Source organism: Podarcis muralis, chromosome 6 (genome assembly GCF_964188315.1).
Source record: "Podarcis muralis chromosome 6, rPodMur119.hap1.1, whole genome shotgun sequence".
Lineage (NCBI taxonomy): Eukaryota > Metazoa > Chordata > Lepidosauria > Squamata > Lacertidae > Podarcis > Podarcis muralis.
The window spans coordinates 62,748,262-62,762,666 of NC_135660.1; the positions used below are offsets into that span (position 1 = coordinate 62,748,262).

General features: G+C 41.1%; 1 protein-coding gene and 1 long non-coding RNA gene across 6 annotated transcripts in view; one reads left to right on the forward strand and one right to left on the reverse strand.

The window, feature by feature from the left end:
* The first annotated feature begins 4,044 nt into the window (after positions 1 to 4,044).
* Positions 4,045 to 8,063, forward strand: LOC144328019 (uncharacterized). Its single transcript, XR_013393235.1, has 2 exons — positions 4,045 to 4,454; positions 7,618 to 8,063. It is a non-coding gene; the product is annotated as an uncharacterized LOC144328019 (long non-coding RNA).
* A 3,467-nt stretch (positions 8,064 to 11,530) lies between these two features.
* IDE (insulin degrading enzyme) overlaps positions 11,531 to 14,405 on the reverse strand; it is a 49,018-nt gene continuing 46,143 nt past the window's right edge. For all 5 annotated transcript variants that reach the window (XM_028729795.2, XM_028729796.2, XM_028729797.2 and 2 more), the window contains exons 23-25: positions 13,411 to 13,483; positions 13,031 to 13,098; positions 11,531 to 12,393 (exon numbers count right to left, since the gene is read on the reverse strand). In XM_028729795.2, coding sequence (XP_028585628.2) covers positions 12,298 to 12,393; positions 13,031 to 13,098; positions 13,411 to 13,483 — 237 coding nt within the window. In that variant the 3' untranslated portion in view covers positions 11,531 to 12,297. The remainder of the gene's footprint in view (positions 12,394 to 13,030; positions 13,099 to 13,410; positions 13,484 to 14,405) is intronic.

Below are 14,405 nucleotides of genomic sequence, written 5' to 3' on the forward strand. Positions count from 1 at the left end.
ATTCAAAATGCTCTAGCTAGCCAAACAAGCCCTGCAGCACCTGTCAAAACCTTTCCCTACGAGCTCATAATTTAATGCCAGCTATTTGGCCAGCTAAGCCACAGAAAAAGCAACGCCGAGGCTACAGCTCTGGCTCCCTTGCGCACAAAATACAGAGAGCTGCTTTTGAAGGAAACCGAAACTCCTGATGGGCCCACTGATTTCTCACTACAACCATACTGGACCTTTCCCTGGCATGAAAATAAAGAATAAGAATAAAGTTATTTATATCCCGTCCATCTGACTAGGTTTCCCCAGACAATCTGGGCGGCTTCCAGCACATATAAAAACATAATAAAAGGTCAAACACTAAAAACAGGGCTGCCTTCAGATGTCTTCTAAAAGTCAGGTAGTTGTTTATTTCCTTGACATCTGATGGGAGGGCATTCCACAGGGTGGGTGCCACTACTGGGAAGGCCCTCTGCCTGGTTCCCTGTAACCTCACTTCTCAAAGGGAGGGAACTGCCAAAAGGCCCTTGGAGCTGGACCTCAGTGTCCGGGCTAGATGATGGGGGTGGAGATGCACCATCCCCACCCCACCCCAATAAAAAGTGCCTGCTTTTCTCTTTCAGGCATCACTTGCGCTCCTCCGAGGAAAGGAGGGATCTAAATGAAATACATAATACATACAAGGGAACAGCTGCGAAGCACTTAGGAAGGCTCTGGTTAGTGGTATCACCTTTTTATACCTTTTTTTAAAGGAAGCTGGCGTCCCACTTTATGACAAGACCTTGGAAAGGAAGAAATAAAATATCAGTGAAATAAATTCTCTCTTTCTGTGGTTTGTATTTGGACTGTGAGAGATAGATAAATTATCACAGTAATCTATCCTTGAGGACTTACTGTATACATGGACTTGCCCTTTTGCAAACCAAAGCAGGCACAACTCAGGCCTCTATTCTCGGCAATGTAAGGATAATATATATATATATTTAGTATACATGCAAAACAATGATCTCTCAGACAGCTGTATCTATCTAAATAAGAGAAACAGGCCACACTGTCCTGGAGGGCTCAGAGCAATGTAATATATCCCCAATGTTTTCATTGAGCTAAGCAGAGAAAGAAAATGTACAGCATACCTGGCATACACAGCAGAAAAAGGGGGTGGAAAAGACACCGCCTCTCCTACCCTTTGATCTGTGTGCCTCACAGTTTCTGCACACAAATTTTGCCTTGTAAGCATATCTGGATTTCTACATGGATCGGCTTAAGCTGTAGCAGGGGAAAGAGGGGAGGGATCAAAGCTGGGAACAAATGCAAACGAGAAAAGTAAAAGAAAAGAGCAGAGGAAACCTTGTGCAAAGCAAGGCTGCTTTCTACCAGTATTTGCAAGAATCTCTCTCTCTTTCCTCCCACATGCAGAACAAACAGCAGCCATGTGAATTATAAAAATGGTGTTGAGGCGGGCTTTAAAATATATAGAGAGAATCATAGGATTCCCAAGGGTCATCTAGTCCAACCCACTGCAATGCATGAATCGCAGCTAAATAATCCCTGGAAGATGGCCAGCCCTACCTGTATTTAAAAATCTCCAATGAAGGAGAGTCCGCCTTGCAAGGGAGCCCATTTCACTGTCAATTTCCTCAGCCCTGTGGCTCCTGTTTGAATCTACAGAGACACACAAACATATATACCTTTGCTTTAAAATAAAAAATATAAATATTAAAATAAAGACAATATGTAAACAACATCAAACATACTGATAAAAAAGGTGGGGAGGAAAATTAGAATGGATAAGAAGGAGGGGAAGAAAAGGGAAGGCCATACCCTACATTAAATTATGTGGTGCATATTTTATCATCACAATCCAAGACACTGATAGATCGCTTTATATCCTAATGTTCTGAAACATATCCTCTCCACAAACTTAATTGGACCATGTTCTGTCTCTTTTGTATTGACATAAATAAAAATTTTAGACCAAGTAGCATAAAAGTGATCTGATTTAGATTCCCCTGTAGTTAGTTTTCTTTGATATGTGAGTTGCTCAGTATGCTAAATCCCAGGCTCTACCAACCCAGTAATCAACTGAGGAAGGTGAGCAAGATTTCCAGTGATTAGCTATTGACATTCTTGCCCACCATATTCCCAATCTGGGATTTGTATTGCTTTCTATCAAGAGCAAGGCCAAGACTGGATCTGGTGTTAAGTGACTGATCTACAATTTGAGAGGTAAAACCCAGTGACAAAATACACAGGATCACAGGTTATAGAACCGACATCACATATTAGTTTGCACTTTAGTATGAAAACACTCATTACCTATGATAGGGGTTGCCAACTTTTTTGGAATACTGGGCACAATTGATTTTGAAAGTGCTTTCAGCACCAGTCACAAATCGCAATAAAATGATTTTGCTATCAAGGAACCCCTGTGGGTTCATGCTGTTAGTCATGCTGACTACACTGCAAGATCAATCCTAGCATGGGACAGAGTGAAGTGTGACCATCACAGGCAGCATATATATGGGTGACATAAAAGCTGGCAAAACATCAGTGATTTTAATTTCTTACATTTTGGTGACCCCAAGTGGGAGGGAAGCTGCTAAAATATTTCATATTCATCCTTTTAGACCAATTTCTTTGCTGACATAGCTGTATGAAAACACGTGGAAAATAAAAAATATCTACAATTACGTAATCTGTTATGGAGCTTTAAAATTTATGCGCCTTCTGCATTGTCTCAGAATCTGTAGTGTTCCTATGCATTTTTAGGATGTGAAATCCACAACGGTCAGGGTTTTGATTTTCTACGATCAGTTCTCTTTCCATTCTTGTATCATAGATTCTTGGAAAATTATTTAAGGCACATCCTCATGACACTTACTCAGCAGATGAGATGTGATTATTCATGTGGGTGAGCGGTCCGCACTAGCAAATGGGCAGCATTTGCGAAATCCACCATCACTGTGTGGCAGGGCCAAAACAATCCATTTTAGGGTGTTTCAGGCCATACAGACATTTTGGGGGGAAATAACAACAAAGATTGACTGAACAAGAAATTCAGTCAAATCACAATGAAATATCACAATCCTGTAAAATGTATTGCGATTGTAACAAGCATGTTAAATGTATTCATTTATTTTTGTCTCTAAGCGGCTGATCTACACACATACACCATGGAGCTCAGTCACTTTCCATATCAAAGTAGCATCTTGCTGGTTACCTCTTTCCTGGAACCTGGACAAAGCTTGACACCCTTTTCAAACAGATGCTATCTCCATTCATTTGAGGTGACACCATAGGTCAGAGTCATGGTGGACCTGTGCATTATCAGGTTTGTTTATTTAGATCACATGGGAGAGTAAGACAGCTTGTATGGCATCATATATATATAAAACGTAAAAGTAAAGGACCCCTGGATGGTTGAGTCCAGTCAAAGGTTGTGGCACTCATTTCACTTTCAGGCCGAGGGAGCCAGCGTTTGTCCACAGACAGCTTTCCGGGTCATGTGGCCAGCATGACTAAACTGCTTCTGGTGCAATGGAACACCGTGACAGAAACCAGAATGCACGGAAACACTGTTTACCTTCCTGCTGCAGTGGTACTTATTTATCTACTTGCACTGGCATGCTTTCGAACTGCTAGGTTGGCAGGAGCTGGGACAGGGCAACGGGAGCTCACTTCGTCGCAAGGTTTTGAACCGCCGACCTTCCGATCGGCAAGCCCAAGAGGCTCAGTGGTTTAGACCACTGCACCACCTTGTTTTAAAACAGCTGCACTGGTTATCAGCTTGTTTCCAGGCCCAATTCAAGGCACATGTTGGTATTTAAAGCCCTAAATGACCCAGGCCCCAAATATTTGAAAGACCGCCTCCTTCCTTACAGACCCTCTTGGATGTTGAGATTGGAAGAGGGGCCTCTCTTGGTAGTTCCTGTCCCCAGTGGCGTAGCGTGGGGGGTGCAGGGGGGGCCGGCCGCACCGGGCGCAACATCTGGGATTAGGGCAAATCCACAGGTTAGAGGGCGCAAATCCACGGGTTAGGGGGCGCAAATCCACGGGTTAGGGGGCGCAAATTACTTGCCTTGCCCCGGGTGCTGACAACCCACGCTACGCCACTGCCTGTCCCCAAAGGTTCGGGACAAGGGCAGTCTGGGAGAGGGCTTTATTGTGGTGGCCCCCTAGGTTGTGGAACTCCCTTCCCACATGTCTGGCACCTACCTTATGCAGCTAGTGCTAAAGCAGCTTCTGATATGTAATGAGTATGTTTTTAGCACCCAGCTTATCCTTAGGGCTGTTAAGTTGTTTAAAATGACTTTTAATATTGTATTTTAATGCTGTAACCTGCCCTGGGAACTTAGGGTGAAGGGCAGGTAATTAATAAACAAACCATTGCTCAAGCACCACAAGAACAGAACCAGCCCTAAGCAAGACTGTTGGAAGGCAGCCAAGTAGACAACATCTGCTTCCAGGTGAGTGCAGGGTGGCAAATCTACAACTGACAATAATTTTACAAAACAAACTCTCCAGCTTGGCTTGAGCTCATGCCACGTAGCTTGTCCCTGATCCTCCAGAGTGCCTTTTATGTACATAATGTATTGCTGACAGCATCTCCCTCCAGGGCAGTACACAACATACCAACCCTCTTCTGGGTGACTAGTAATTCTCACTGCTCTGCAGCAGCCTGAAAAGACACAAAATGCGGGGATGGGATACCAAAAAATTGACAGGGTGGCGGCGGAGAAGAGAAGGTGTTTCAAAGGCCTATCCTGACACACACAGAGCCTCTCTGAGCTCAAGAAGAGTCATGTGTAGGGAAAACTTGGCTCAAATGTGCATCTTCTATAAATGTCAACATTATTTTTAGCGTTGGCAGCGCACATGACAAACGAGTGTGTCACGTCATTCTTCAACCTTTTTGCTTTAAAAGACAACAGAAAGCTTTAAAAGAAAAAGAGGGGGTTGCTACTTAATGCTCCTAGAAATTGTTCAATAACACAGCATAAGTAGTACAGTGGTACCTCAGGTTACAGATGCTTCAGGTTACAGACGCTTCAGGTTACAGACTCCGCTAACCCAGAAATATTACCTCGGGTTAAAAACTTTGCTTCAGGATGAGAACAGAAATCGTGCTCTGGTGGTGCAGCAGCAGCAGGAGGCCCCATTAGACAAAGTGGTGCTTCAGGTTAAGAACAGTTTCAGGTTAAGAACAGACCTTCAGAACGAATTAAGTACTTAACCCGAGGTACCACTGTAATACAAAATAGGCTGCCATGCTAGCAACACTTTATTATTTTGATTTTTGTATTCCTCACTCAATGCAAACACAGGGTGAAGTCCAAAACAGTAATTCTGTTAGCGCAGCAGAACTTCCCTTGCCCTCTGTCCTAGAAATCTCCCCAAATCTGTTCAGATTTATGGTGTGAGCAGGGATTGGTGAAGGAGGGAAAGTTCAGTAGTACAGCCAAAGCTCATTGCCTTAGCTGAACTGCTCCATTGTACAGTGGTACCTTGGGTTAAGAACTTAATTCGTTCTGGAGGTCCGTTCTTATCCTGAAACTGTTCTTAACCTGAGGTACCACTTTAGCTAATGGAGCCTCCTGCTGCGCCCGCGCAATTTCTGTTCTCATCCTGAAGCAAAGTTCTTAACCCGAGGTACTATTTCTGGGTTAGCGGAGTCTGTAACCTGAAGCGTATGTAACCCGAGGTACCACTGTATACTGTTCATAGTTTCTAGATACAAACAAAATAGAAATACGGGGGTTTGGGGTTGGAGAACCTCCTTCACCACCTCTCCAAGAAAGGTCAAAACTTCCCCCGGGTATAAAAGGGAAAGGTAAAACACTGAGGAATCCAATCACAGAATTGACATGTCAGGTCAGTTAGGTCTGTTGGGTTTGACTAGATGACCCTTGGGGTCCCTTTCCAACTCTACAATTTTATGACTGCTAGTCTTTGCCCTGGGAACTGTAGTTCACCCCTCACAGAGCAACAATTCTCAGCATCTTCAAACTAGTTTCAATAAATAATAATAATACCAATAATAATTTTATTATTTATACCCCGCCCATCTGGCTGGGTTTCCCCAGCCACTCTGGGCAGGTTCCAACAAAATATTAAAAAATACATTAAAATTTCAAGTGCTTCAGACCTATGGCATGTATAATGCCTAAACATAACTGCATCATGACCTGCACTTTTTCTCTCTGCTAAGTACATCTGAATGCAAGCCCTTCTCAAGACTGTAGTCGTAACTTGAATTTTGAAATACTGACCCAGAACAAAGTCCTGGAAAAAGTTAGGTTAACATTTCAGGGCGTATCCCAGCAGAATTATTTTCTGGCCCAATTCTCTTTCAGCAAAGGACAACTGAGAAAATTCAAGTTGTGTTGCACTTGTTATCATTCCTTTGGCGACCAGGGGTTAATTGTGAAGGGTTATCTTGACAACCCACTCGGCTAGAGAACAGCATGGCCTGGAACTCCAGTGCAATTGTTTCTTGCTTAAGTGAATCTCTTGTTACAGCCTTGCAAGCAGGTGATTTGCTAGAATCTGTGTAAATAAAAGCAGAGCTTTATCCTTACATGTGCAGCAAGCATTTTCCATTTCTAAATATTCTCCAGGTTTGGGAATGGTCCACCTTTGATAGGAAACAACTACGTACAACACAATCTGAGGTTCTGATTTCAGAGAAACATATTTCTAAGGAGGTATGGTTAGGATTGTAGTCCAATCCCTCAGTAAGGTAAAGGTAAAGGGACCCCTGACCATTAGGTTCAGTCGCAGATGACTCTGGGGTTGCGGTGCTCATCTCGCTTTACTGGCTGAGGGAGCCAGCGTACAGCTTCCGGGTCATGTGGCCAGCATGACTAAGCCGCTTCTGGCAAACCAGAGCAGCGCACAGAAACACCGTTTACCTTCCTGCCAGAGCAGTACCTATTTATCTACTTGCACTTTTATGTGCTTTCGAACTGCTAGGTTGGCAGGAGCAGGGACCGAGCAACGGGAGCTCACCCTGTTGCGGGGATTCGAACCACCGACCTTCTTATCGGCAAGTCCTAGGCTTTGTGGTTTAACCCACAGTGCCACCCACGTCCCTATTTCAGCATATTTGAGATTGAGCTATACTTGAATGAGAATAAGGCTTCATTGATCTCAGGGGGCACTTGCTCCCAAGCAAGGCTGTTAATCTTCAGTGTACTTACCAGGAAATAAGAGTCTGTTGATTTCAGTCTACTTTTGCTTCTTTAACTTGCAGTTTTGTGTCTATTGATCAGGTTTGGCTCAGAACAGGACTTCTGAGTGTCATAGTGCCCAGATGCAATCCATACAGAATATACCTGCCTAGAAATAAGTTGCACTGAAATAAATGGGGCTTATAAACGGTTTGTAAACTATGCCCACAGCGTTCCCCTGTGGGGACAGTAACTCAGATAAAGAAAAAAGAAAAAACGGAAAGGAAATGAGATTCATCTGGCATGACTTGTTTTTGATAAAGCCATACTGGGTTTTAGTAATTATAGCATCCTTTTCTCAATGCTCACAGACTGACTGTTTATCTGTTCTATGACCATTTCTGGTATCAATATCAAGTTCACCAGTCACTAGTTACCTGAGTCTTCCTTTTCCCCCTAGCTCCAAGTCTGCAGGGACCTTGCCTGTTCTCCAAGAAATCTCCAAGATTATAGACGGAGGCTCTGGGATTTAGAGAAAGTAGGCTGGAATTAAAGGAAACAGAAATCTTCTTGGTGCAAATTAAGACTGGAGCAGCAAATCCCTTTCTAGTAAAGCAAAAGCACTGTACTTCAAACCACGTTTCGGAGACAAATACTTTGGAAGGCTTAAAACAAAATTGATTAGTGCAGCTGTTAACTCATTCCTAATGTTTCTGCCATACTCTGGGTGTTTTAAAAAAGCAGGGTGGACCCTAAAAGGTAAAAGTGAAATGCGTTAGGAGACTTAGCTGAAAGCTGTAATCTAGATTCCTAAAATGACGTCTTGTGCCCAGCAAAGTCAGCTGCTGACAAATGCATTGCTACCAGAATGTGACAAGTTAAAAATAAAACCATTTCAGGACTCGAGGTTATATTCAGATTGTTTATTGTCAAGAGTATGACAAGCACTCTGTCATATTGTGTTCAACATGCACCCAATTCCACATTAACTGCTCAAAATAGCACTTGCAAAAATTACAGTAGTCTAGTCATAATTTATGATTTGTTACATAAATTTTGTTAACGAGCACTAAAACTGAATTACAGTGTAGTCTAGGTAGTTTGTTATTGCTTGTTGACACTGCAGCTTTGGATCTACTGGAGAGAATCCACTGATATGCCTGAGTTATCAAACTGCATTTTGTTCTACCAAACTCGGAAATCATAAAATGCTGGAGAACACTTAAAAAGAAATTTAGTCTCTCTACTGGACACATTGGCATTCACAGCATGTGGACACACTGACTTCATGATATTTCAGAATAAAGGTTCATTGTACAATGGATTTTTATTTATTTTTACGATACTGTTGATATATTTTGCTAGCCGCCTTGGCCATTCCTATAAGTAGTGAATAAATAAATATAGTTCGGGATGCTGAGGGGCCACAAATGGTGAACTGCATGCACACATGAAACTGTAGTCAGTTTCATAACAAGCCAACTTCAAACTATGAGTTATGCAGTTGGCTAATTAAATTAGACACAATGTTTTAAACCAACAATCCTGGTTGGTAGGTAAGACTAAGACAATATGTTTTAGAAGTGAAACCAAACTCGGCAGAAGTCCTCCTCTTGGCTGTGGAGGAGCGAAGGGGGGGACATGGGCGCTCACTGAGTCTTGCCCATGGTTTAGTGGTGCTATGTGCAAACTGGACCAGTATCACACCACAAAAAAGAATGTTCTGCTTATGTTGTAACCCCAGCATTTAAAAAAAAAAAAACCTTCAGTTTGGCAATCATGAAATCACTTTGGAGCGTGCAGTGAACAGACTTGTATTCAACCAGTTCCCTGGAAAGTGGTTTCATGCTTGCTCTACAAAAATAAGGGGAGCAATTTCCATCAATGTGTAAGTTGTCATATAAATTCTAAAGTATTGCATTAGGAATTATCTATTTCATGAACTGATTTTCTACCAAAGTCATTGGGCTCTTCTTGAGAGTTGTGCATGTTTTAACAAGTCTCAAAATATATAATTTTTGCAGTGTGCGTTCCAATCTCTTTAAAATAGTTGTGCAAATGATTTTAACAAAAAAAAGGGGGGGAGCTAAACTTATAAAAATGAGGTATTTGTGAGGAAAAATCTAAAACCTTTTAAATATTTGTGAAAAGCACAGTGGAGAGAAATATGGTATGTATGAATGAAAAAAAAAGTAGCATTTTTTTGTTGACAGCTGGCAACGCAACAGTAAAATGGCACGTTTTCCAACATGTTCACTCCACTCCTCCAAGATTTCCAGCAAAATGTATTTTTACTACTGAGGGAAGAGTGGGAGAAATGAGATTAAGACCACTGCAGCATTTTGAAGTCATTCTTGGGACTGACCAAACATTTACTCATGCCCAATGTTCTATTACAGGGAACTAAGCATACAATTCCCAAAGTGTGTTCTCGCTGAGATAAAGTTACCAGCACAGACGTTTAACACAAAATGGGAATCACCATGGGTATGCAAACGTTTTGGGTGTGAATAGCATAAACCACTATTGAAATCCTGTGCATCTCTTAGCCAGTGTTCCCTAAGGACAGAAATTATTTGATGGTTCTTTTTCACACACACTATTTGCCACAAACAGGGTCTTTCCCCCTAGATAACGAATTAAAAGCTTCCTGGATAAAATTCTGTAAGTCTTGTTCCTGTGCAACCTTGCTTGGATTGGATGAGGAAATCCCTGAACAGATTGCATGCATATGCAACAATACTAGCATAATTAAACTCCAATGATGCCTCTGTCATAGCTTGCATCCTGTAAACAAAGGTTGCTGTATAATTAAGTATCAAGGTATAATTGATATGACAATATCCATGGAGCGTGTGTCATGTCTAATGCCACTTATCACATGAAGTGTTCATCTGATTCCTTGTCGTCTTTTCAGTTTTTGAGCAGGTTAGGAAGGGAGTGGAAAACCTATCATCTGTATCACATAAAAAGCTACAGCTTTCTGTGTAACAAAACAATCGAATGACCTCTTTACCATGATGCCAGCCATAATGAGTAATGAACTTGTTGGACGTGAAGGGTTAATGTTCAATAGCATTAACACTCCCTGAGAAATTATGTCCTATTTCTTTTAACTCACTGCGTTGCTGTAAGATGCAGGAGGGGCCTTGAGCCTTAACAAGGTAAAATACAGCAATGATAAAACATTGCGCCCTTTAAAGATACAGGCAGGTTAATTCTATGTCCCAAGGTTAGCTGTTTACTTCCTACTCGGATATTATATATTGTATCTCCAGGAAAATGCAACACACAATTTTATTCTGACAATTCACAAGGCAATCAACATTGGAACTAATAAAACAAAACAGTGGACGGGGTAGCCAAGACATTCAGATTCCAGCCTCAGACTGCAAAGCATGTAACCAGTGCTCTTATACGCTTAGTGCTATGCTGGTCAGATTTCTGAAGTAGGAGGCACATTTTCTCTTAGAAAACCAAGCTGAGACTAGAAATCCATTGGGATCTTTGAAATACTTCAGACTTAGAATCTGTATAACAAACTTGGAAAAAAGCCAGCATTTAAAAGACATATTACTTTGGTAAATGTATGCCTTTTCTCTCCAAAAACCAGATTAAGCAAAACTTCAGCACCTGGCTCCCTTGTCTTCCTATGAGCTTTTAGTAGCACAACCTCCACTAAAACCAATAGGCTAGAGATGAAAAAATTATTCTATTTTATCATTCCTGTTTATTTTGCATACAAATCTCTGCTTTGTGCTGTTTTCCTAGAAAGCAGTTGGCACCAACTTCCTGTATCCTGATTATTAAATTGTGCTATTATTGCATTGCAGATGCCTGAAGTGTCAAATACAAATGATCCAGGATAAGCATTTAAACCGTGTTTAAAATACTGGCTGCAAGCTTTTAAGCGCAGGGAAGTTTGCCTTGGTCAGGCTCAATGTGATGTCGCCCTATTGAGCTGACGTTTAATTGCTGGCATGGCTAAGCAAATGCTAACCTTCCATTTGTTCTGGGATTTCTTCTTCCCTGTCACTTTAAAATATCTAAGCCTGATAAAGCTTGAAAGCTTGCACCAAGAGCTGCAAAAACAGTGGTAGGTCAGATTAAGGTATTATTGTATCACATGCCTTGAAGGGCCACCCTGTTCCGGACATTCAAATGGTGCATTTATGGAATCAGGCACACGCTGTGCTGTGTCTTTATGACAAAGACTAAGATTTCCATTTTATGCCTTCTCACAGAAGTCTGCCCCATGTCCACAGCTTAAACACCTATTAAGGGTCACTGATAGCCTTTTCAACAAGTCACATACCCAACAAGAGAGGGCAAGTTTGATGAGATATCTAAAAACAATACATGAACAACCGGAAGAAAAAGCGCCAAAACAATTTTATTTATGCAAATGAAACATTTTCCAAGTAACCCTGAGAAAACACAAGGGTTACAAGCAGAAGGTAACACTCTGGGCAAGAAAAGGGTGGCTAGCCAGGTGTTTCCAGCATTTTATTAGTCTGAATATTAAAAAATGTCCTCAAATGTGTATAAAGATTAAAACTATGTCAATATGCCTGGTAATTTATCTGAAATATATCTGTTGACATTTCCCCCTCATTTCCACTGATTTATATAGTACCTAAATGGTTGGCTGCTCTGAGGATCAATATGCTTAAGTCTTTTCTTTAAAAATCAGTATGTGCATTTTAATAATGTTTCGTTCCTCCACATCCAATAAATTGCTTAATCTTAATGACGTTCCATAAGAAAAGGAAGGGCCTTTAAAATAACACCAGTTTGTTCAGTAAGCTTCTTCATATTCCATTATGCAAACAAAACCTTTAAAAGGGCCTCACTATTGTAAAATATACCATACCTACACAGACCTTTGAATATACCACTTGATTTTGGTTTCCAAGAGTGGCTCTACAATAAACATGACGCATGACTACAGCCTATTTGCCTAATTTGCTGTAACCCTATCACACCAGAAATGCCGAATGAACCTAGAAGGAATCAGGAACCCTCATAATGGACAGGATTGTTTGTCCTAACAACAGCTTAAGATGTTGGTTCATTATGAAAATCCACTGAAGTCATACAAGACTCTTCCACTTCCAGTTCTTCACCCAGCAAAGGTTCTTCACAGTTTTGCAGCCATGAAATTGATATGTGGCTTCACCAGAGGAAAGAGTGGCAGGCTGCGTTTGAACTCTGTCATATTCTGAATCACGTCTGGCTGCAAAGAAACATTTTAGAAAAAGAAACTTTGAGAATCAAGCACATAGCCTATATGTATTCACTGAAGCAAAATTCATTTTTAAAATCATCAGCCAAAGGGTGACCAAGTCCTTAAGTTTCAGTTAAAAAGCCAATAGCAAAAAAATTATAACTAAGATCCAAACCTTGCTTACATAAGAACTTCCTTCAGATGCAAAATTTACGAGATAAAATTGCCTAAAAAGTGGCTTCTTACAAAACTATACATCCAATATGTTATGATGACAATCTTAAGACAGGAACATCTCTCTGTGCTTGACAGGTAGGTGTGGTTTGCTTCAAATGGCCAAATACAGAAGCCTAATTGGGCCTAATTAGCTCCATGTACCAGAAGTGCCACACCCCAAATCTATACTATTCACGACACTCACAATTTTTCTAAAGGCTTGTTCACACAGTGGTTAAGCTGTCCCAAGCATAGCAGCCAGATAGGTCCCATGAGTAATACATTTCCTGGTGGTGATATGAACCACCAGCCTCATTTGAACACAGGGATAGTTACTTCTAAACATGATAAGGCTGAGCGAGTAATAACAGTGTTGGAGCGTATATTGGGCACTCTCATTTTTTTCATAGATGATTAAAAAACATCTTACCTGTGGCAGTGGTGGAGCTGGTGCCAGGTTTACATCATTCTGAGATGGAAATTCTCCCACAACAGGGCCTGTTTAAAGCAGCAACAACAACAACAGTTCATAAACCTCTAGGAAAACATCTACTTTTATACACAGATATTAAACAGATCATTAAAAGCAAAGGGTTGAACTGCTTTTCGTACTGCTTGAAAATCTGCACACTTGCAAACTTTTCTCACATTTGTTATTCTCCAGGACTCCTGAGAGTGAATATACTCCCACCGATCCACTAGAGGTCATAACCATCCTTTGCAAAAGATTCTGTTTGTTCTACCAAGTGTTTTTCTGTGCAAACTTGAGTGAAGATAATTTGGAAACAAAGAAAGGCACTCAGTACTTACAGGAATCCATTTCCCGTGCTAGTACATGCACGGATACTTTGTGCCTTCTTTGAGCATCAACTGACAACATCTCCTACAGAAAGACAGAGGAAAGAAAGATGTGAATCGGTTATTCCAACAAAAGCACAGGAACATCTGCACTGCAGACCAAAGTGTGCAAGAAAGTCTGCTAGCCCGGAGCAGATATGCCTGACCCAAGCAGGACACTTTATCCAAGTAAGGTGGAATGTCCAAATAGGAAGAGAAATATGTAGCCTATGCACACTGTGATATGCAGTCAACTGCTGCTTCTTATGCTGTCATATACAATCTCAAGTCACTCTTTTGCAAACATGAAAACACCTGTTCAGTGTTAAACAGAACTGACCTACTGGGCCCCTCCCTGATCCTGAGCAGGGCTGGCTTGTCAATATTTCAGTTATGCCAGTGAGTCCACCCCATTAACTCACCCTGGCTGTTACATAGTGCTTGTGGCCTGCCCAAGAAAACCTCAAATTCTGCCAAAATCTCTTCCACATACTGTGGAAGGTAAATAAAATTAATGATAAAATAGGTGCACTTACTAGAGATGAGAGCCATTTTTGAATAATCTAGAAACACCAGCAATACTTAAGAGCAATATTAAAATATATGGCAAGAGTAAGCAATTCAAAGTCAATCTAGCTGTCAGTTGCTCAAATCTTTTAAAAGCTTCATTAACAGAATTAGCTGGGGTGTAAATCAATTGCCTTCCGCAACTGTAATCAAATAATTTAACTACAATGCACTTATATCAATAATTAACATTTTCTTAATCGGCCGTAATGACAAGTCTACTGAAAACCATGATGCAATGCACAGTCAAGTTCTATTAGTACTGACTTGAACACAATGAGCATTCATAATTAAAAGTAACTAAAGTGGTTCTAGAAAAAGCATCTCCATTCCAAAGTTGCGGGGGGGGGGCAGTTAATGGCAAGCTCCTTACACAATTATTTTTTTAAGAGAGGCTTCAA